Consider the following 23,223-nt stretch of genomic DNA (forward strand, 5'->3'; position numbering starts at 1 on the left):
CCAAGCTTTTATAGCCCAAAAAAGGCCCAAAAAACCCCCAAAAAAACCCCAAAAAAGCCCCAAAAAAACCCAAATTTTGAGAGCTGAGACCCCTCCCCAAATTCCCTCAGAGCCCTGAGACCCCTCCCCAAATTCCCCGAGTTTTCAGGCCCCAAAAAGCCCCAAAAAAAACCCCAAAAAAACCCAAAAAACCCCCCAAAAAACCCAAAAACACCCAAAAAAGCCCCAAAAAACCCCGAATTTTCGCGCCGAGACCCCTCCCCAAATGGCCCCGGACCCCCGAGACCCCTCCCCGAATTCCCCCCGCAGCCCCCAGCCCCAATTCGCACCTGGCAGCCGGACCAGGCGTACTGCGTGGTCAGGTTGATCACCTGGTTGTTCTCGGGCCGGATCACCGACTCCTTGGCCAGGCAGTCCTGGAGACCCCTCCCCAAATTCACACCCCAAAGGCACCGAGACCCCTCCCCAAATTCACCCCGGGACCCCTCCCCAAAAAACCCGAAGTTTCAGAGCCCAAAAATGCCCCAAAAGAGCCCAAAACCCCCAAATTTTGGGGGCTGAGACCCCTTCCCAAATTCCGAGACCCCTCCCCAAATTCACACCCCAAAGGCACCGAGACCCCTCCCCAAATTCACCCCGAGACCCCTCCCCAAAAAACCCGAGACCCCTCCCCAAAAAACCCGAAGTTTCAGACCCCAAAAAAGCCCCAAAAGAGCCCAAAATGGCCCCAAAATTGTCCCAAAAGAGCCCAAAAAGGCCCCAAAATTGCCCCAAAAGAGCCCCAAAAAACCCAAATTTAGGGACTTGAGACCCCTCCCCAAATTAACCCCAAAGTCACAGAGACCCCTCCCCAAATTAACCCCGAGACCCCTCCCCAAAAAACCCAAAGTTTCAGGCCCCAAAAATGCCCCAAAAAGCCCCAAAAGAGCCCAAAACCCCCCAAATTTTGGGAGCTGAGACCCCTCCCCAAATTCTCTGAGACATCTGAGACCCCTCCCCAAATTAACCCCGAGACCCCTCCCCAAATTCACCCCGAGACCCCTCCCCAAAAAACCCGAAGTTTCAGAGCCCCAAAAATGCCACAAAAATGCCCCAAGAGAGCCCAAAATGCCCCAAAATTGCCCCAAAAGAGCCCCAAAAAACCCAAATTTTGGGGGCTGAGACCCCTCCCCAAATTCCCTGAGACCCCTCCCCAAATTCCCTGAGACCCCCCGAGACCCCTCCCCAAAAAACCCGAAGTTTCAGACCCCAAAAAAGCCCCAAAAGAGCCCAAAATGGCCCCAAAAACCCCCAAATTTTGGGAGCTGAGACCCCTCCCCAAATTCCTCCGGGCTCAGAGACCCCTCCCCAAATTAACCCCAAAATCACAGAGACCCCTCCCCAAATTAACCCCGGGACCCCTCCCCAAAAAACCCGAAGTTTCAGGCCCCAAAAATGCCACAAAAGAGCCCAAAAAGGCCCCAAAAATGCCCAAAAAGAGGCCAAAAACCCCCAAATTTTGGGAGCTGAGACCCCTCCCCAAATTCTCTGAGACATCTGAGACCTCTCCCCAAATTAACCCCGAGACCCCTCCCCAAAAAACCCGAGACCCCTCCCCAAAAATCCCGAAGTTTCAGGCCCCAAAAATGCCCGAAAAGAGCCCAAAAAGGCCCCAAAATTGCCCCAAAAAGAGCCCCAAAAAAACCAAATTTTGGGACTTGAGACCCCTCCCCAAATTCACCCCAAAATCACAGAGACCCCTCCCCAAATTCACCCCGAGACCCCTCCCCAAAAAACCCGAAGTTTCAGACCCCAAAAATGCCCCAAAAAGCCCCAAAAAGAGCCCCAAACCCCCCAAATTTTGGGGGCTGAGCCTCCCCAAATTAACCCTGGGACCCCTCCCCAAATTCCCTGAGACCCCTCCCCAAATTAACCCTGAGACCCCTCCCCAAAAAACCCGAAGTTTCAGGCCCCAAAAATGCCCCAAAAGAGCCCAAAATGGCCCCAAAAATTGCCCCAAAAAGAGGCCAAAAACCCCCAAATTTTGGGGGCTGAGACCCCTTCCCAAATTCCCTGACCCCTCCCCAAATTCACCCCAAAATCACAGAGACCCCTCCCCAAATTAACCCTGAGACCCCTCCCCAAAAAACCCGAGACCCCTCCCCAAAAAACCCGAAGTTTTAGAGCCCAAAAATGCCCCAAAAGAGCCCAAAATGCCCCAAAAAAGCCCCAAAAAGAGGCCAAAAACCCCCAAATTTTGGGAGCTGAGACCCCTCCCCAAATTCACCCCAAAATCACAGAGACCCCTCCCCAAATTAGCCCCGAGACCCCTCCCCAAAAAACCCGAGACCCCTCCTCAAATTCAGACCCCAAATTCACCCTGAGACCCCTCCCCAAATTCACCAACCTGAAAGCCCCCAGCCCCAATTGAAGCCCCCAGCCCCAACTGAAGCCCCCAGCCCCAAATGAAGCCCCCAGCCCCAATTGGCCCCCAAAGCCCCCAGCCCCAAATGAAGCCCCCAGCCCCAACTGAAGCCCCCAGCCCCAATTGAAGCCCTCAGCCCCAGGTGAAGCCCCCAGACCCAAATACCCCCAGCCCCAGGTGAAGCCCCCAGCCCCAATTGAAGCCCCCAGACCCAAATACCCCCAGATTCCCTCAAAGCCCCCAGCCCCAAATGAAGCCCCAAAGCCCCCAGCCCAAATTGAAGCCCCCAGCCCCAATTCCCCCCCAAAGCCCCAAATACCCCCAAAGCCCCCAGCCCAAATTGAAGCCCCCAGCCCCAAATACCCCCCAGACTCCCTCGAAGCCCCCAGTCCCAATTCCCCCCCAAACCCCCAGCCCCAAATGAAGCCCCCAGCCCCAATTGAAGCCCCAAAGCCCCCAGCCCCAAATACCCCCCAATGCCCCCCGCCCCAGGTGAAGCCCCCAGCCCCAATTCGTACCTTGCCCCCCCTCCTGTAGACCGCGGGCCATTGGGAGGGGTCGTCGAAGTAGAGCAGAATGTTCTGGCAGCAGCGGGCCTAAAGTGGGGAGGGGGCCGGGGAATTGGGGCTGGGGGCTTCAACTGGGGCTGGGGGCTTCAATTGGGGCTGGGGGCCTGGGGAGAATCTGGGGGAATTGGGGCTGGGGGCTTCAACTGGGGCTGGGGGCTTGGGGAGAATCTGGGGGAATTGGGGCTGGGGGCTTCGGTTGGGGCTGGGGGCTTCAATTGGGGCTGGGGGCTTCATTTGGGGCTGGGGGCTTGGGGAGAATCTGGGGGAATTGGGGCTGGGGGCTTCAGTTTGGGCTGGGGTCTTCAATTGGGTCTGGGGGCTTTGGGGGGTGTTTGGGCCTGGGGGCTTCACCTGGGGCTGGGGGTTTTGGGAGAATCTGGGGGTATTTGGGGCTGGGGGCTTCGGTTTGGGGCTGGGGATTTCATTTGGGGCTGGGGGCTTCAAATGGGGCTGGGGGCTTCAATTGGGGCTGGGGGCTTGGGGAGAATCTGGGGGAATTGGGGCTGGGGGCTTCAGTTTGGGCTGGGGTCTTCAATTGGGTCTGGGGGCTTCAGGGAGTTTGGGGCTGGGGGCTTCAATTGGGTCTGGGGGCTTTTGGGGGATATTTGGGGGATTTTGGGTCTGGGGGCTTTGGGGGATATTTGGGGGCTTTATTTGGGTTGGGGGCTTTGGGGGATATTGGGTCTGGGGGCTTTGGGGTATTTGGGGGTTATTTGGGGCTATCTGGGGATATCTGGGGGTTTCATTTGGGTCTGGGGGCTTTGGGGGGTTATTTGAGGTAATTTGGGTCTGGGGGCTTTGGGGTTAATTTGGGTCTGGGGGCTTTAGGGGGTATCCGGGTTAATTTGGGTCTGGGGGCTTCGGGGCTGACCTCGGGGTACCGGAAGTGGAAATCGAGGCGGCCGAAATCGGACAGGAAACAGAAACGGGTCAGGAACACCCAGTCCTGCAGAGACCCCAGACCCAAATCAGGGACCCCAGACCCAAATCAGGGGGACCCCAGACCCAAATCAGGGGACCCCAGACCCAAATTATGGGGGCCCAGACCCCCCCCTAAAACCTCCCCCAGAGACCCCAGACCCAAATCAGGGGGACCCCAGACCCAAATGAAGACCCCAGACCCAAATGGGGACCCCAGACCCAAATGATGGAGACCCCAGACCCAAATCAGGGAGACCCCAGACCCAAATTATGGGGGCCCAGACCCCCCCTAAAACCTCCCCCAGAGACCCCAGACCCAAACTGGGACCCCAGACCCAAATGAGGACCCCAGACCCAAACTGAGACCCCAGACCCAAATGGGGACCGAGACCCAAATTATGGAGACCCCTGACCCAAATGGAGACCCCAGACCCAAATGGAGACCCAGGCCCAAATTATGGGGACCCCAGACCCAAATGGGGACCCCAGACCCAAACTGGAATCCCAGACCCAAATTGGGACCCCAGACCCAAACTGAGACCCCAGACCCAAATGGAGACCCCAGACCCAATTGAGGACCCCAGCCCCAAATGGAGACCCCAGCCCCAAATGGGGACCCCAGACCCAAATCAGGGAGACCCCAGACCCAAATGGAGACCCCAGACCCAAATCATGGAGACCCCAGACCCAATTGAGGACCCCAGACCCAAATCCCGCCCCGAGACCCCTCCCCAAACCCCGCGGTTGCCACGGCAACGGCCGCGCTCTGCGTTTCCATGGCAACCGCGGGGGATTCATTTGGGGGGGGGGGGTCCTGAACACCCCCGAGACCCCCCAGGGACCCCCCAAAAACACGGGGGGGGGGGCGGTGTAATTTGGGGAGGGGTCCCGATATAATGGGGGGGGTCCCGATATAATGGGGGGGGTCCGGTGTAATTTGGGGAGGGGTCTCGATATAAATAGGGGGGTCCTGGTGTAATTTGGGGAGGGGTCCCGATACAATGGGGGGGTCCGGTGCAATTTTTGGGGGTCCCGGTGTAATTTGGGGAGGGGTCCCGATGGAAATGGGGGGGTCCGGTGCAATTTGGGGAGGGGTCTCGATGGAAATGGGGGGGTCTCGATATAAATGGGAGGGGTCCGGTGCCATTTGGGGGGGTCCGGTGAATTTGGGGGGGTCCCGATGTAATTTGGGGAGGGGTCCCGATATAATGGGGGGGTTCCGATGGAAATGGGGGGGTCCGGTGTAATTTGGGGAGGGGTCTCGATGGAAATGGGGGGGTCCGGTGTAATTTGGGGGGGTCCTGATGTAATTTGGGGAGGGGTCTCGATGGAAATGGGGGGGTCCCGATATAATGGGGGGGTCCGGTGTAATTTGGGGAGGGGTCCCGATATAATGGGGGGGTCCGGTCAATTTTGGGGAGGGGTCCCGATGGAAATGGGGGGGTCCGGTGAATTTGGGGGGGTCCGGTGCAATTTGGGGGGGTCCCGATGTAATTTGGGGAGGGGTCCCGATATAATGGGGGGGGTCCGGTGCCATTTTTGGGGGTCCCGATGTAATTTGGGGAGGGGTCTCGATGGAAATGGGGGGGTCCCGATATCAATGGGAGGGGTCCCGATGGAAATGGGGGGGTCTGATGTAATTTGGGGAGGGGTCCCGATATAATGGGGGGGGGGGTCCTCCATTAATTAAATCAAATTAAATCAAATTAAATCAAATTAAATTAAATTAAATGAATTCCAATTAAACCAATCAATCCCCCCACCCAATCCGGCCATGATGGGGGGTCCCCAATCCCTTCTCCCCCCCCCCCCCCCCCATCCCCGAAGCCCCCTCCCCAAATTCCCCGCTGACCTCCTTGGTGCTGATGCGGCCCCGCACGTATTTGGGGGCGGCTCCCGCGGGCAGCAGCAGCAGCAGCAGCGGCAGCAGCACCGGGGAACCCCCCCGGGACCCCCCCGGCACCCCCAAACCCGCGGCGACCCCCGGGAGCCCCCCCGGGACCCCCAAACCCGGCACCCCCAAAGCCGGGATCGCCCCCGGCCGCAGCCCCATCGATCGCTGCCCGCGCCGGCCACGCCCACTGCGACACGGCCACGCCCACGAGGGGCGGGGATAAGGAGAGGGCGTGGCTAAGGCGGAGGCGGGGCTAAGGCGGAGGCGGGGCTAAGGCGGAGGCGGGGCTAAGGCGGGGCGGGGCTAAGGCGGGGGCGGGGCTAAGGCGGGGGCGGGGCTAAGGCGGGGGCTGGGGTGGGGGGGAATTTGGGGGGAATTTGGGGCGATTTTGGGGGCGATTTTGGGGCGATTTTTAAAGGGGTTTGGGGGGGTCCTGAGTCGGTTTTGAGGGAGTTTCAGAAGACTTTGGGTAATTTGGGGGGATTTTGGAACAATTTCTTTGCGGTTTTGGGGGTGATTTGGTGCAGTTTTGGGGGATCTGGGGGCGATTTTGGGGGGAATTTGGGGGCGATTTTGGGGAGATTTTTAAAGGGGTTTGGGGGCGACTTTGGGGGATTTTGAGGCGATTTGGGGCGATTTTTAAAGGGGTTTGGGGGGCTCCTGAGTCGGTTTTGAGGGAGTTTCAGAAGACTTTTGGGCAATTTTTAAAGGGGTTTGGGGGCGATTTGGGGCGATTTTTAAAGGGGTTTGGGAACTCCTGAGTCGGTTTTGAGGGAGTTTCAGAAGATTTTGGGCAATTTTTGGGGTGATTGGGCAATTTTTAAAGGGGTTTGGGGGCGATTTTGGGGGATTTGGGGGCGATCTGGGGGTAATTTGGGGGATTTTGGGGAGATCTGGGGGTAATTTGGGGGATTTTGGGGAGATTTGGGGCAATTTTTAAAGGGGTGCTCCTGAGTCGGTTTTGAGGGAGTTTCAGAAGATTTTGGGCAATTTTGGGGCGATTTTGGGGTGATTTTGAACAATTTGGAGGGATTTTGGGGAGATTTTTGGGGGTCTTGAGGCCTTCTTAAGGAGCTGGGGGTGTCCTGAGTAGGTTTTGGGGAGGTTTCAGGAGATTTAGGGCAACTTTGGGGTGATTCGGGGCTGATTTTGGGCAATTCTGGTTTTAGTGCGATGTGGAGCAATTTTGGGCTGATTTTGGGCACTTTTGGGGTGAATTTGGATGATTTTGGGGCGATTTGAGGAGGAGAAAGAGGATGAAGACTCCGAGGAGGACGAGCTGGAGCGGCCACACCCTGGAGCAAACGGGATCATTCCCTGTCCCAAAATCCAGGTTTTTCACCCCAAAAATCCCCAATTTTCCCACTGGTAAATGCCCCTTGCACCCGATTTGATGATGAGGAGGACGAAGGCTGCGAGAAGAACACGCAGCTGTCTTGGGATCGCCTCACCCTGCAGCAAAGGAGACGCTCCGTGTCCCAAATTTCGCATTTTTCACCCCAAAAATCCCGAATTTCCCTCCGGCCCCGCCCACACGCCCTCAGTAGCCCCGCCCCTTCAATAACCACGCCCATTTCTCCGCTGAACCACGCCCACTTTCAATCCCCGCCCAATTTCCCGCCTCTTCTGGCCCCGCCCCCTCCGCTGGCCCCGCCCCCTCTCCCCCCGCCGCCTCAGGAGCCGCCGCCAGCGGGTGAGGGGGGGAGGGGCCGCGCCTATCGCGGCTCTATCGCGGCTCTATCGCGACTTTATCGCCGCTTTTCGGCGCTTAGGGGAGCTCTCCCAGCGGTCCCCGCGAGCCCTCGCTGCTTCGCGGGGCCTGGCAGAGCCCGTGAGGCCTGCGGGACCCCGGCGGGCCCGGTGGGGGGAGGTGGGACTGAGGGGACGCGGGAATCGTGAGGGGGTGAGGGGGTTCTGGGGGGTCGTGAGGGGATCGTGAGGGGGTGAGGCGGTTTTAGGGGGTGTTGAGGGGATTGTGAAGGGTCGTGAGGAGTTTTGAGGGGTCGTGAGGGGATTGTGAGGCGGTTTTAGGGATGCTGAGGGGGTTGTGAGGGAATAAGGCGGTTTTGGGGGGGTGCTGAGGGGATCGTCAGGAGATTGAGGGGATTTTAGGCGGTTTTGAGGGGTCGTGAGGGGGTTTTAGGGGTGCTGAGGGGATCGTGAGAAGTTTTGGGGGGTCGTGAGGGGATGAGGAGGTTTTAAGGATGCTGAGGGGGTTGTGAGGGGATGTGGGGGATCCTGAGGAGATAGTGAGGGGATTTTAGGGGGTCCTGAGGGGATTTTACGGGATTTTAAAGGGTCGTGAGGGGACGAGGGGTTCGTGAGGGAATCATGAGGGGATGAGGGTCTTTTAAGGGGTCGTGAGGGGATTTTCGGGGGTTTTAGGGGATCGTGAAGGGATTGTGAGGGGATTGAGGGGGTTTTAGAAGCTTGTGAGGGGATCGTGAGGCTTTGGGGGAGGATTTGGGGAATCCTCAAGGGCTTAAGAGTGAATTTGGGAGGTTCTAAGGGGATCATGAGGAGATTTTGGGGAGATTTGGGGGGTCCTGAGGGGTTTCAGGAATCCTGAGGGGATTTGGGGGTCCTGGGGGAAGGTTCAGCATCCCCACAGTCATGTCTGGAGCATCCCGTTAAAATTTTAGGGGGTTTTAGGGGTGTTTGAGGGGGTTTTGGGGTGTTTGAGGGGGTTTTGGGATGTTTGTGTGGGTTTTGGGGTGTTTCAGGGGGTCCTTGTGGGCTTTTGGGGCTTTCTTTGGGATTTGGGATCCCCTGTGAGCTTTAGAACCTTTTTAGCACCTCCCGGCCCCAATTCCCTTCCTTTTAACCCCAAATTTTCTCTTCCAGCTCCGTCCCCCCCCCAGCCTGGAACCATGGGGGTCCCCGGGGCGCTGCTTTTGGGGTTTTTTTGGGGTTTTTTTGGGGTCCCACCCCGGGTGGGAGCCGGGGATTGCAAAGGGCAGCGCCAGATCCTGAGGGGACCCCGCGGCTTCGTCACCGACGGCCCCGGCAATTACTCGGTCAACGGCAACTGCGAGTGGCTCATCGAAGGTGAGGGACCCCGAAATCCCCCAAATTCACCCCAAAATCGGCCTCGGCGACCCCGAAAACCCCAAAATCGGCCCCAAAACCCTCAAAATCGGCTCAAAAAACGCCCAAAATCCTCTGGGAAACGAAGCTTCCCTGGCCCTGCGCGGGAAGTGCGGGTGGATCATGGAGGGGGGGGGAGACCTCAAAATGTGCCCCAAAAACCCCACAGAGACCCCGAAAATGCTGAAATTCACCCCAAAATTGGGCTCGGCGAACCCAAAACCCCCCCTCGACCCTAAAATCCCCTCAGAGAAACCCAAAATCCCCTCAGAGAAAGCCAAAAACGGCCCCAAAAACCCCTCATACTTCAAAATTCCACAAAGAGACGCCAACATTTTTTGCGGTTTTTTAATAGGATTTTTAAAATTTTTTTACGGATTTTGGGGGATTTTGGGGTTTTTGGGATTTGGGATCTTTTGGGGTCTCCCCTGCCCCTTCCCCAATTACGAGTCGCTCACATCCACAAGATGGCGCCCTCCTCTTAAAGGGACCTTTATGGAATTTTAATGGGATTTTAATGGGACTTTTATGGGATTTTTGTGGGAAGTTTTAGGGGATTTTGATGGGATTTTGATGGGATTTTGGGGGAGGTTTTAGGGGTTTTTTATGGGGTTATTTTTGTACTTTTTGGGTCCCTCCTTCCCCTTCCCTCTTACGAGTCCCTCACATCCACAAGATGGCGCCCTCCTCTTAAAGGGACCTTTATGGAATTTCAATAGGATTTCAATGGGACTTTTATGGGATTTTTGTGGGAAGTTTTAGGGGATTTTTATAGGATTTTTATGAGATTTTTGGGGAAGGTTTTAGGGGTTTTTAATTGGATTTTTGGGGATTTTGGGGTTTTTAAGTGTGGGATCTTTTGTGGTTTCCCCTTCCCTGTTACGAGCCCCTCACATCCACAAGATGGCGCCTTCCTCTTAAAGGGACCTGTATGGAATTTCAATGGGATTTCAATAGAATTTCAATGGGAATTTTTATGGGATTTTTATGGGACTTTTATAGGATTTTTGGGGGAGGTTTTAGGAGTTTTTAATGGGGTTTTTTTGGGGTTTTGGGGTTTCCCCTTCCCCCTTCCTCTTATGAGTCCCTCACACCCCCAAGCTGTCACCCTCCCCTTAAAGCGACCGCACCTCCCTTTATCCAATTGGGATTTTTATGGGATTTTCTTTAGGATTTCCCGATTTTTTTGCTTTTTTTTTCCTTTTTCCCCCCTAATCCCAGCCCCCAGCCCCAGACACAGGATCCTGCTGACCTTCACCTTCATGGACACGGAGTGCACCTACGATTACCTGTTCGTCTACGACGGCGCCTCCACGCGCGGCCGCCTCCTGGCAGCGCTCAGCGGCAGCGCCCTGCCCGCCCCCATCGAGGCCACCTCGGGGAAGGTCAGCAATTCCAGGGATTTGGGGTTTTTTAATAAGATTTTGTGGGGATTTTGGGGGTTTTTTGGGGGTGGGATTTGTAGGGGGTTTTGGGGATTTTTTGGGATTTTTTGGGGATTTTTTTTGGATTTTTTGGGGGATTTTTTGGGATTTTTTTGGGATTTTTTTAGGGATTTTTGGGGGGATTTTTAGGAATTTTTAGGGGATTTTTAGGGTTTTTTTTGGGATTTTTTCGGGATTTTTTCGGGGATTTTTTCGGGGATTTTTAGGGAAATTTTGTTAATTTTTGGGGATTTTTAGGGAATTTTTTGGGGAATTTTTGGGTAATTTTAGCGATTTTTGGGGGATTTTTTTGGTATTTTTTAGGGATTTTTGGGGGGATTTTTAGGGATTTTTTAGGAATGTTTAGGGGATTTTTAGGGATTTTTAGGGGTTTTTGGGGGGTTTTTAGGGGAATTTATTGGGATTTTTTGGGGGATTTTTAGGAATTTTTAGGGGATTTTTAGGGATTTTTTTGGGGATTTTTTAGGGATTTTTGGGGGGTTTATTGGGATTATTGTAAAGCAAAATTGGGGATTTTTTGGGGATTTTTAGGGAATTTTTTACGGTTTTTTGGGGGTTTTTTTGTGATTTTTAGACATTTTTGGGGGGGATTTTTTGGTGATTTTTAGGGATGTTTTTAGGGATTTTTCGGAGATTTTTTGGGATTTTTTTTGTGAATTTTAGAGGCTTTTTTTTGGAATTTTTCGCGATTTTCAGGCGATTTTTTTTTAAATTTTTCCCCAATTCAAGTGCTAATTTTTTTATTAATTTCTCTATAATTTTCCCATCACATTTTAACCATTTTTCCCTCATTTTTTCCAGATGCTTCTGCACCTTTTCAGCGATGCCAACTACAACCTGCTGGGCTTCAACGCCACCTGGGCTCTGTCTCTGTGCCCCGGGGGCTGCTCGGGCCGCGGCCGCTGCCACCCCCAGGGCCACTGCCAATGTCCCCAGGGCTGGGAGGGACCTTCCTGTGCCACCCCTGCGTGTGCCCAGCACTGCCACCCCCCCGGGGGCACCTGCAACCAGGTTAGGGTAAAGATTTGGGGGGGTTTTGGGGGTTTTTGGGGGGTTTTTGGGGGTTGTTTTGAGGCCTTTTCTGCCAGTGTCCCCAGGGCTGGGAGGGACCTTCCTGTGCCACCCCTGCGTGTCCCCAGCACTGCCACCCCCCCGGGGGCACCTGCAACCAGGTTAGGACAAAGATTTGGGGGGGTTTTGGGTTTTTTTTGGGGTGTTTTGGGGTGTTTTGGGGGTTTTTGGGGAGTTTCCCCAGGGCCACTGCCAATGTCCCCAGGGCTGGGAGGGACCTTCCTGTGCCACCCCTGTGTGTGCCCAGCACTGCCACCCCCCTGGGGGCACCTGCAACCAGGTTAGGACAAAGATTTGGGGAGGTTTGGGGGTTTTTGGGGGGTTTTTGGGGGGTTTTTGGGGGTTTTCTGCCAGTGTCCCCAAGGCTGGGAGGGACCTTCCTGTGCCACCCCTGCCTGTCCCCAGCACTGCCACCCCCCTGGGGGCTCCTGTAACCAGGTTAGGGTAAAGATTTGGGGCTTTTTAGGGGTTTTTCATGGTTTTTTGGGCAGTTTTTTGGGATTTTTGGGGGGTTTTTTGGGCAGTTTTTTTGGGGGTTTTTTGGGCAATTTTTTGATATTTTTTGGGGTTTTTTTGGGGTTTTTTGGGCAATTTTTTGGGATTTTTGGGGATTTTTTGGGGGTGTTTTGGGGGTTTTTTTGGGTTTTTTTTGGGGTTTTTTGGGGTTTTTTGGGTTTTTTGGGGGGTTTTTTTGGGGTTTTTTTGGGGTTTCTTCAGGGTTTTTTGGGCAAGTTTTTGGGGTTTTTTGGGCAATTTTTTGGGATTTTTTTGGGGTTTTTTCGGGATTTTTTGGGTTTTTTTGGGGTTTTTTCGGGCTTTTTTGGGCAATTTTTCGGGGTTTTTTGGGCAATTTTTTTGGATTTTTTGGGGGTTTTTTTGGGGTTTTTTTTGGGGGGTTTTCGGGCTTTTTTCAGGGATTTTTTGGGATTTTTTGGGCTTTTTTGGGGTTTTTTCGGCAATTTTTTTGGGGTTTTTTGGGGCTTTTTCGGGGTTTTTGGGGAGTTTCCCCAGGGCCACTGCCAGTGTCCCCAAGGCTGGGAGGGACCTTCCTGTGCCACCCCTGCGTGTGCCCAGCACTGCCACCCCCCCGGGGGCACCTGTAACCAGGTTAGGACAAAGATTTGGGGGGGTTTTGGGGTTTTTTGGGGGTTTTGGGGGTTTTTTGGGCAATTTTTGGGCGGTTTTTCGGGGTTTTTTGGGCAATTTTTTGGGGTTTTTTGGGAAATTTTTTGGGATTTTTTGGGGTTTTTTGGGGGTTTTTTCGGGCAATTTTTTGGGATTTTTTGGGGTTTTTTGAGCAGTTTTTCAGGGTTTTATCAGGGTTATTTGGGGTTTTTTTGGGGTTTTTTCGGCAATTTTTTGGGCAATTTTTTGGGCAATTTTTTGAGATTTTTTGGGTAATTTTTTGGGTAATTTTTTGGGTTTTTTGGGTTTTTTTTTGGGGTTTCTTGGGCAATTTTTTGGGATTTTTTGGGGATTTTTTTGGGGTTTTTTCGGGGTTTTTTTGGGGTTTCTTGGGCAATTTTTGGGGATTTTTTGCGGTCGTTTTGGGCAAATTTTTGGGATTTTTTGGGGTTTTTTTGGGATTTTTTCGGGTTTTTTTGGGGTTTTTTGGGCAATTTTTTGGGAATTTTTTGGGTTTTTTCGGGGTATTTTTGGGTTTTTTTCGGCAATTTTTTGGGGCTTTTTCGGGGTTTTTTTGGGGTTTTTTGGGGGTTGTTTTTGGGGGTTTTCTGCCAGTGTCCCCAGGGCTGGGAGGGACCTTCCTGTGCCACCCCTGTGTGTGCCCAGCACTGCCACCCCCCCGGGGGCTCCTGCAACCAGGTCAGGGTAAAGATTTGGGGGGGTTTTGGGGTTTTTCGGGGGGTTTTTGGGTGTTTTTGGGGGTTTTTGAGGGGATTTTTGGGGTTTTTTTTGGGTTTTTTTTGGGGGGGGTTGAGGGAGTTCAAAAGGGTCAGGAATGGGTCAAGGAGATGCCAAAAGGGCCAGAAATGGAACTGAGAGACCCCAAAACAGAACAGGGAGACCCCAAAACCTCCAGAAATGGCTCCAGGAGACCCCAAAACTTTTGCGATTGGAACTGAGAGACCCCAAAACTTTTGGGACTGGAATTTTGGGACCCCAAAACTTTTGGGGACCCCAGAAATGCCCTCCTGACCCCAAATTTTTGGGATTTCAGGCCACGGGGCGCTGCGAGTGCCGGCCGGGCTTTGTGGGGTTCAGCTGTGACCTCGCCCTGCGGGACCCCAAAACTGAACTGAGAGACCCCAAAACAGAACTGAGAGACCCCAAACCCCCCAGAAATGGAAATGAGTGACCCCAAAACTTTTGTGATTGGAGCTTTGGGACCCCAAAACAGAACAGGGAGACCCCAAACCCCCCCAAAATGGAACTGAGTGACCCCAAAACCTCCAGAAATGGAACTGAGAGACCCCAAAACTTTGGGACTGGAGCTTTGAGACCCCAAAACCTCCAGAACAAAGAGACCCCAAAACCTCCAGAATTGGCTCTGAGAGACCCCAAAACCTCCCAAAATGGCTCCAGGAGGCCCCAAAACTTTTGCGATTGGAACTGAGAGACCCCAAAACTTTTGAGGGAGACCCCAAAACTTCCAAAAATGGAACTGAGAGACCCCAAAAGCTTCAGAAATGGAGCTGAGAGACCCCAAAACCTTTGGGATTGGAATTTTGGGACCCCAAAACTTTTGCGATTGGAACTGGGAGACCCCAAAACTTTTGGGACTGGAACTTTGGGACCCCAAAACCTCCAGAAATGGATCTGGGAGACCCCAAAACAGAATTGAGAGACCCCAAACCCCCCCTGCTGACCCCCCAATTTTGGGATTGCAGGCCACGGGGCGCTGCGAGTGCGCCCTGGGGGACCCCAAAAGCTCCAGAAATGGCTCCAGGAGACCCCAAAACAGAACTGAGAGACCCCAAAACAGAACAGGGACACCCCAAACCCCCAAAAATGCCCCCCTGACCCCAAACTTTTGGGATTTCAGGCCACGGGGCGCTGCGAGTGCCGGCCGGGCTTTGTGGGGTTCAGCTGTGACCTCGCCCTGCGGGACCCCAAAACTGAACTGAGAGACCCCAAACCCCCAGAAATGGAACTGAGAGACCCCAAAACTTTTGGGATTGAAACTGAGAGACCCCAAAACTTTTGGGGACCCCAAAAATGCCCTCCTGACCCCAAATTTTTGGGATTCCAGGCCACGGGGCGCTGCGAGTGCCGGCCGGGCTTTGTGGGGTTCAGCTGTGACCTCGCCCTGGGGGACCCCAAAACAGAACTGAGAGACCCCAAAACAGAAGAGGGAGACCCCAAAACAGAACTGGGAGACCCCAAAACCTCCCAAAATGGAACTGAGAGACCCCAAAACCTCCAGAAATGGAACTGAGAGACCCCAAACCAGAACTGAGAGACCCCAAAAGCTCCCAAAATGGCTCCAGGGAACCCCAAAACTTTTGCGATTGAAACTGAGAGACCCCAAAACAGAACAGGGAGACCCCAAAACTTTTGGGGACCCCAAAAATGCCCTTCTGACCCCAAATTTTGGGTATTTTAGGCCACGGGGCGCTGCGAGTGCCGGCCGGGCTTTGTGGGGTTCAGCTGTGACCTCGCCCTGGGGGACCCCAAACCCTCCAGAACAGAACTGAGAGACCCCAAAACCTCCAGAAATGGATTCAGGAGACCCCAAAACTTTTGGGACTGGAGCTTTGAGACCCCAAAACCTCCAGAACAAAGAGACCCCAAAAGGTCCAGAAGTGGAACTGAGAGACCCCAAAACAGAACTGAGAGACCCCAAAACCTCCCAAAATGGCTCCAGGGAACCCCAAAACTTTTGCGATTGAAACTTTGGGACCCCAAAACAGAACAGGGAGACCCCAAAACTTTTGGGGACCCCCAAAAATGCCCTCCTGACCCCAAATTTTTGGGATTTTAGGCCACGGGGCGCTGCGAGTGCCGGCCGGGCTTTGTGGGGTTCAGCTGTGACCTCGCCCTGGGGGACCCCAAAACAGAACTGAGAGACCCCAAAACAGAACTGAGAGACCCCAAAACAGAACTGAGAGACCCCAAACCCCCCAGAAATGGAAATGAGTGACCCCAAAACTTTTGTGATTGGAGCTTTGGGACCCCAAAACAGAACAGGGAGACCCCAAACCCCCCCAAAATGGAACTGAGTGACCCCAAAACCTCCAGAAATGGAACTGAGAGACCCCAAAACTTTGGGACTGGAGCTTTGAGACCCCAAAACCTCCAGAACAAAGAGACCCCAAAAGGTCCAGAAGTGGCTCCAGGAGACCCCAAAACTTTTGCGATTGGAACTTTGGGACCCCAAAATTTTGGGACTGGAACTGAGAGACCCCAAAACAGAACAGGGAGACCCCAAACCCCCTGGAAAACAGAAACTGAGAGACCCCAAAACCTCCAGAAATACAAACCAGAAATGGCTCCAGGAGACCCCAAAACTTTTGCGATTGGAACTGAGAGACCCCAAAACTGCTGGGATTGGAGCTTTGAGACCCCAAAACAGAACAGGGAGACCCCAAAACCTCCAGAAATGGCTTTGAGAGACCCCAAAACCTCCAGAAATGGAACGGAGAGACCCCAAAACAGAACTGGGAGACCCCAAAATCTTTGGGATTGGAACTGGGAGACCCCAAAACTGCTGGGATTGGAGCTTTGAGACCCCAAAACCTTCAGAACAAAGAGACCCCAAAACCTCCAGAAATGGAACTGAGCGACCCCAAAAGCTCCCAAAATGGATCTAGGAGACCCCAAAACTTTTGCGATTGGAACTTTGGGGCCCCAAAACTTTTGAGGGAGACCCCAAATCCCCCAGAACAGAACTGAGAGACCCCAAAACCTCCAGAAATGGCTCCAGGGAACCCCAAAACTTTTGCGATCCGAACTGAGAAACCCCAAAACAGAACTGAGAGACCCCAAAACTTTTGGGATTGAAACTGAGGGACCCCAAAACTTCTGAGGAGACCCCAAACCCCTGAAAACAGAACTGAGAGACCCCAAAACAGAACAGGGAGACCCCAAAACCTCCAGAAATGGCTCCAGGAGACCCCGAAACTTTTGCGATTGGAACTGAGAGACCCCAAAACTTTTGAGGGAGACCCCAAAACTTCCAAAAATGGAACTGAGAGACCCCAAAAGCTTCAGAAATGGAGCTGAGAGACCCCAAAACAGAACTGGGAGACCCCAAAACTTTTGGGATTGAAACTGAGAGACCCCAAAACCTCCGGAACAAAGAGACCCCAAAACCTCCAGAAAAGGCTCTGAGAGACCCCAAAACAGAACAGGGAGACCCCAAAATCTTTGGGACTGGAGCTTTGAGACCCCAAAACGTCCAGAACAAAGAGACCCCAAAACCTCCAGAATGGAACTGAGAGACCCCAAAACTTTTGCGATTGGAACTTTGAGACCCCAAAACAGAACAGGGAGACCCCAAAACTTTTGGGGGAGACCCCAAACCCCCCCAAAACGCCTCTGCCCCCCCTCCTGACCCCCCTGACCCCCCAAACTTTTGGGATTTTAGGCCACGGGGCGCTGCGAGTGCCGGCCGGGCTTTGTGGGGTTCAGCTGTGACCTCGCCCTGCGGGACCCCAAAACTGAACTGAGAGACCCCAAAACAGAACTGAGAGACCCCAAACCCCCCAGAAATGGAAATGAGTGACCCCAAAACTTTTGTGATTGGAGCTTTGGGACCCCAAAACAGAACAGGGAGACCCCAAACCCCCCCAAAATGGAACTGAGTGACCCCAAAACCTCCAGAAATGGAACTGAGAGACCCCAAAACTTTGGGACTGCAGCTTTGAGACCCCAAAACCTCCAGAACAAAGAGACCCCAAAACCTCCAGAATTGGCTCTGAGAGACCCCAAAACCTCCCAAAATGGCTCCAGGAGGCCCCAAAACTTTTGCGATTGGAACTGAGAGACCCCAAAACTTTTGAGGGAGACCCCAAAACTTTTGGGATTGAAACTGAGAGACCCCAAAACCTCCAGAAACGGCTCTGAGAGACCCCAAAACTTTTGGGACTGGAGCTTTGGGACCCCAAAACTTTTGTGATTGAAACTGAGGGACCCCAAAACGGAACTGAGAGACCCCAAAACCTCCCAAAATGGAACTGAGAGACCCCAAAACCTCCAGAAATGGAACTGAGAGACCCCAAACCAGAACTGAGAGACCCCAAAAGCTCCCAAAATGGCTCCAGGGAACCCCAAAACTTTTGCGATTGAAACTGAGAGACCCCAAAACAGAACAGGGAGACCCCAAAACTTTTGGGGACCCCAAAAATGCCCTCCTAACCCCAAATTTTGGGTATTTCAGGCCACGGGGCGCTGCGAGTGCCGGCCGGGCTTTGTGGGGTTCAGCTGTGACCTCGCCCTGGGGGACCCCCGGGGGGGCGGGCGCTGGTTCCGGGTCAGCCCCGGGGATCCCCAGTTCCCCCCCAGGACAGCGGCGGCCGGGGCCGTGCTGGAAGGGACAGGGATGTTCTACGTGTTTGGGGGTGAGTTTGGGGGAAAATGGGGAAAATTTGGGATTTTGGGGGGGAAAATTGGGGGAAAAAATGGGGATTTTAGGGCAAAAAATGGGGATTTTGCGGCAAAAAATGGGGATTTTAGGGCAAAAAATGGGGGGAGAATGGGGGAAAAAACTGGGGTTTTTTTGGGGCAAAAATGGGGGAAAGATGGGGAAAAAATGGGGGAAAAATGGGGAAAAAATTGGGGGAAAATGGGGAGAAAATGGGGGATTTTGGGGAAAAACGGGAAAAAAATGGGGTTTTTGGGGCAAAAAATGGGGTTTTTGGGGCAAAAATTGGGGGGAAAAATGGTAAAAAAATGGGATTTTGGGGGGGTTTGAGGGGGGAAAAACGTGGGAAAGATGGGGGGAAGTGGTGGGAAAAAAAGGGGAAAATTGGGGAGAAAATGATGGGATTTTGGGGGGAAAATGGGGAAAAAAATGGGGTTTTGGGGGGGTCTGAGGGGGAAAAATGGGGGGAAGATGGGGAAAAATGGGGAAAAAATGGGGGAAAATGGGGAAAAATGGGGGGAAAATGGGGGAAAGGGGGAGGGAAAAGGGGGAAAATGGGGAGAAAATTGGGGGAGGAAAATGGGGAAGAATGGAGGGAAAATGGGGGAAAATGGGGAAATAAATGGGGAAAAATTGGGAAATAAATGGGGAAAAATGGGGAAAGATTGGGGGAAGATGGGGGAAAATGGGGGGAAATGGGGAAAGTTTGGGGAGGAAATGGGGGAGAGAATGAGGGGAAAATTGGGGGAGGAAAATGGGGAAAATTTGGGGGAACATGGGAAAAAATGGGGGGAAATGGTGGAAAGAAAAAAGGGAAAAATTGGGGGAAAATGGGGAAAATTGGGGGGGGGAAATTGGGGGGAAAATGGGGGAGGGAATGAGGAAAAAATTGGGGGAGGAAAATGGGGAAAATTTAGGGGGGAAATGGGGAGAGAATGAGGGGAAAATTGGGGGAAAATGAGGGGAAAATTGGGGGGGAAGAATGAGAGGAAAGGGGGAGGAAAAGGGGGAAGAACGGAGGGAAAATGGGGGAAAATGGGGAAAAATTGGGAAATAAATGGGACAAAAGCCAAGGTTTGTGGGGGATTTGGGGCGGCCGGGGCCGTGCTGGAAGGGACAGGGATGCTGTACGTGTTTGGGGGTGAGTAGGGGGAAAAATGGGGGGAAAATTGGGGTTTTGGGGCAAAAAATGGGGGTTTTGGGGCAAAAAATGGGGAAAAAATGGGGAAAAACGGGAAAAAAATGGGGATTTTGGGGCAAAAAATGGGAGTAAAATGGGGTTTTGGGGGGGCAGTTGAGGGGGGAAATGGGGAAAAATGGGGGGAAAATGAGGAAAAATGGGGTTTTGACGGGGGCAGTTGAGGGGGAGAAATGGGGAAAAATGGGGAAAAAATGGGGATTTTAGGGCAAAAAATGGAGATTTTAGGGCAAAAAATGGGGGGGAAAATGGGGGGAAAATGGGGTTTTGGGGGGGAAAATGGGAAAAATGGGGAAAAAATGGGGATTTTGGGGAAAAATGGGGGAATATGGGAAAAAATGGGGTTTTTGGGGCAAAAAATGGGGGGAAAATGGGGGAAAAATGGGGATTTTGGGGAAAAAATGGGGGAAAATGTGGAAAAATGGGGGGAAAAATGGGGAAAAATTGGGGGGGAGTTGAGGGGGAAAAAATGGGGGAAAATGGGGAAAAAATAGGGCAAAAAAATGGGGAAAAAATAGGGAAAAAATGGGGAAAAAATAGGGAAAAAATGGGGCAAAAAATGGGGTTTGGGGGGAGTTGAGGGGGAAAAATGGGGGGAAGATGGGGAAAAAATGGGGGGAAAATGGGGGAAAGGGGGAGGGAAAAGGGGAAAATGGGGAGAAAATTGGGGGAGGAAATGGGGAAGAATGGAGGGAAAATGGGGGAAAATGGGGAAATAAATGGGGAAAAATTGGGAAATAAATGGGGAAAAATGGGGAAAGATTGGGGGAAGATGGGGGAAAATGGGGGAAATGGGGAAGTTTGGGGAGGAAATGGGGGAGAGAATGAGGGGAAATTGGGGAGGAAAATGGGGAAGAATGGAGAGAAAAGGGGGAAAATGGGGAAAAGATTGGGAAAATGGAGAAAAATGGGGAAATAAATGGGGGAAGTAAATGGGGAAAAATGGGGGAAAATGGGGAAAATGAGGGGAAAATTGGGGGGAAGAATGAGGGGAAAATGGGGGGAAAATGGGGAAAAATTGGGATTTTAGGGCAAAAATGGGGAAAAAATGGGGAAATGGGGTTTTGGGGGGGTGGTTGAGGGGGAAAATGTGGAAAAATGGGGGGGGAAATGGGGGGAAATGGGGTTTGGGGGGGAAAATGGGGCGATTTTGGGTTTTTTTAATGGGATTTTTTTTGGTTTTTTGGGGGATGGATTTGGGGACATTTTGGGGGGAATTTGGGGCAATTTTGGCGGGAATTTTGGGGCGATTTGTGGGGAATTTGGGGCAATTTTGGGTTTTTCAATGGGATTATTTTTGGGGTTTTTTTTGAGGGATGGATTTGGGGGATTTTGGGGGATTTTGGGGGGAATTTGGGGCGATTTTGGGGGAATTTTGGGGCGATTTTGGGGGAATTTGGGGCGATTTTGTGGTTTTTTTAACGGGATTTTTTTGGGGTTTTTTTGGGGATGGATTTGGGGGATTTTTGGGGCGTTTTTGGGGGATTTGGGGAGGGATCCTGAGCGTGTCCCCCTGGCCAGGACTGGACCTGAACGAGGCCCTGGGGGATCTGGTCAGGTACAACTTCAGCTCCAACCGCTGGGAACAGATCCCCGAGAGCCCCGGGCGCCCCGCCCCGGTGAGAGACCCCAAAAAATTACCTTAAATTAACCTAAAATGCCCTAAAATTACCCCAAAATTACCCTAAAAACCCCCAAAATTACCCTAAATTAACCTAAAATCTCACAAAATTACCCTAAAATCCCTTCCCCGGTGAGAGACCCCAAAATTACCCTAAATTAACCTAAAATGCCCTAAAATGACCCCAAAATCCCACAAAATTACCCTAAATTAACCAAAAATGCCCTAAAATTACCCTAAATTACCCTAAAAACCCCCAAAATTACCCTAAAAACCCACAAAATTACCCTAAATTAACCAAAATTACCAAAAATGACCCCAAAATTACCCTAAAAACCCCCAAAATTACCCTAAAATTACCCAAAATTATCCTAAAATCCCTTCCCTGGTGAGAGCCCCCCAAATTCACCAAAATTACCCTAAAATTACCCTAAATTACCTTAAATTACCCAAAATTACACCAAATCCCACAAAATTACCCCAAAATTACCCCAAAATCCCACAAAATTACCCTAAAATTACCCCCAAATTACCCCAAAATCCTACAAAATTACCCTAAAATTATCCTAAAATCCCTTCCCTGGTGAGAGCCCCCCAAATTCACCAAAATTAACCAAAATTACCCAAAAATGCCCTAAAATAACCCCAAAATTACCCTAAAATTACCCCCAAATTACCCCAAAATCCCACAAAATTACCCTAAAATTACCCTAAAAACCCACAAAATTACCCTAAATTACCCAAAATTACCCCAAAATCCCCCAAAATTACCTTAAATTACCCCAAAATCCCACAAAATTACCCTAAAAACCTCCAAAATTACCCTAAATTAATCACAATTACCCCAAAATCCCTTCCCCGGTGAGAGCCCCCCAAATTCACCAAAATTACCCTAAAATTACCCTAAAATACCCCAAAATTACCCCAAAATCCTACAAAATTGCCCTAAATTAATCAAAATTACCCCAAAATCCCTTCCCCGGTAAGAGGCCCCCAGATTAACCAAAATTACCCAAAATTACCACAAAATTACCCAAAAATTACCCCAAAATCCCTTCCCCGGTGAGAGCCCCCCCAAATTACCCCAAAATTTCCCCAAATCCACCCCAAGCACCCCGAATTTCACCCCAAATCCCCCCCAAATCCCCCCCAAATCCCCCCAAACCACCTCAAACCCCCCCAAATCCCCCCCAAGCACCCCAAAATCCCCCCCCAAATCCCCCCCAAACCCCCCCAAACCCCCCCAAATCCCCCAAATGACCCCAAATCCCCCCAAATTTCCCCCCAAATCCCCCCAAATTTCACCCCAAATTCTCCCCAAATCCCCCCCAAACTCCCCAGATCCCCCCCAAATCCCCCCAAACCACCTCAAACCCCCAAAATCCCCCCCAAGCACCCCAAAATCCCCCCCAAAATACCCCCCAAATCCCCCCCAATCCCCCAAATCCCCCCCAAGTCACCCCCAAATCCCCCCCAAACCCCCCGGTGACCCCAATTCTCCCTCCCCAGGCCCCCCAAATCCCCCCAAATCCAAGTGACCCCGAATATCCCCCCAAATCCCACAAGTGACCCCCAAATCCCCCCCAATCCCCCCAGGTGACCCCAAATTTACCCCAAACCCCCCCCAAACCCCCCGGTGACCCCAAGTCTGTCCCCCCAGGCCCCCCAAATCTCCCCAAATCCCCCCAAATCCCCCGAGTGACCCCCAAACCCCCCAATCCCCCCCAAAATACCCCCCAAACCTCCCCAAATCCACCCCAAATCCCCCCCAAATCCCCCCCAAACCCCCCCCAATCCCCCCCAAATCCCCCAAGCACCCCAAATTTACCCCAAATTCCCCCCAAAACCCCCCCAAATCCCCCCAGTGACCCCAATTCTCCCCTCCCCAGGCCCCCCGGCACTCGCACTCGGCCGTGGCCTGGGGGGACTCCCTGGTGATTTTTGGGGGGCAGCTGCGGGGGGGGGCCCTGACCAACGACCTCTGGGCCTTCGATGCCCGGCCCGGGGGGGGCTGGCGGCTGCTGCAGCCCCCCAAAAACGACCCCCGGGGCCCCCCCGGCCTGGCCGGCCACGCTGCCACCATCGTGGACCATGAGTGGCTCTATGTGTTTGGGGGTGAGTTTGGGGAAAAATCGGGGATTTTGGGGCGTTTTGGGGGCGATTCTGTGGGAAATTCGGGGTCTTTGGGGGATTTTAGGGAGTTTTAAGGGATTTTGGGGTGAGTTTGGGGGGGTTTATGGGGGTTTGGAGCCCCCCCGGCCTGGCCGGCCCCGCCGCTGCCATCTTGGACCACGAGTGGCTCTACGTGTTCGGGGGTGAGTTTGGGGGATTTTGGGGCATTCTGGGGGCGATTTTGTGGGATTTAGGGAGGATTTTGTGGGAAATTCGGGGGCTTTGAGGGGGATTTTGGGGGGTTTTGAGGTGGATTTTGGGGTTTTGGGGGTGATTTTGGCGTGGGTTTGGAGCCCC

At 52.6% G+C, this 23,223-nt stretch overlaps 3 protein-coding genes across 8 annotated transcripts in view; 2 read left to right on the plus strand and 1 right to left on the minus strand.

The window, feature by feature from the left end:
• Window positions 1–5,960, minus strand: part of TMEM145 (transmembrane protein 145) — a 34,679-nt gene extending 28,719 nt beyond the window's left edge. For 5 of the 6 annotated variants that reach the window (XM_071420864.1, XM_071420866.1, XM_071420863.1 and 2 more), the window contains exons 1-4: window positions 5,747–5,960; window positions 3,845–3,919; window positions 2,923–3,000; window positions 330–416 (exon numbers count right to left, since the gene is read on the minus strand). In XM_071420864.1, coding sequence (XP_071276965.1) covers window positions 330–416; window positions 2,923–3,000; window positions 3,845–3,919; window positions 5,747–5,947 — 441 coding nt within the window. In that variant the 5' untranslated portion in view covers window positions 5,948–5,960. The remainder of the gene's footprint in view (window positions 1–329; window positions 417–2,922; window positions 3,001–3,844; window positions 3,920–5,746) is intronic. The other variant, XM_071420865.1, reaches the window with a different exon arrangement.
• Window positions 5,961–8,024: 2,064 nt separating this feature from the next.
• LOC139587036 (multiple epidermal growth factor-like domains protein 8) lies at window positions 8,025–11,497 on the plus strand. The gene is made up of 4 exons (XM_071420869.1): window positions 8,025–8,836; window positions 10,097–10,260; window positions 11,122–11,353; window positions 11,418–11,497. Exons 1-4 carry the CDS (start codon window positions 8,659–8,661, stop codon window positions 11,495–11,497), a joined length of 654 nt encoding a protein of 217 aa, XP_071276970.1. The 5' UTR covers window positions 8,025–8,658.
• Window positions 11,498–11,552: 55 nt separating this feature from the next.
• LOC139587034 (multiple epidermal growth factor-like domains protein 8) overlaps window positions 11,553–23,223 on the plus strand; it is a 29,940-nt gene continuing 18,269 nt past the window's right edge. The window contains exons 1-4 of the mRNA XM_071420867.1: window positions 11,553–11,671; window positions 17,732–17,912; window positions 20,655–20,752; window positions 22,644–22,869. Of these exons, the coding sequence (XP_071276968.1) occupies window positions 17,894–17,912; window positions 20,655–20,752; window positions 22,644–22,869 (343 nt within the window). The 5' untranslated portion in view covers window positions 11,553–11,671; window positions 17,732–17,893. The remainder of the gene's footprint in view (window positions 11,672–17,731; window positions 17,913–20,654; window positions 20,753–22,643; window positions 22,870–23,223) is intronic.

This window comes from Agelaius tricolor, unplaced genomic scaffold, assembly GCF_023055355.1.
Source record: "Agelaius tricolor isolate 1412-34295 unplaced genomic scaffold, bAgeTri1.0.p SCAF_168, whole genome shotgun sequence".
Taxonomy (NCBI): domain Eukaryota; kingdom Metazoa; phylum Chordata; class Aves; order Passeriformes; family Icteridae; genus Agelaius; species Agelaius tricolor.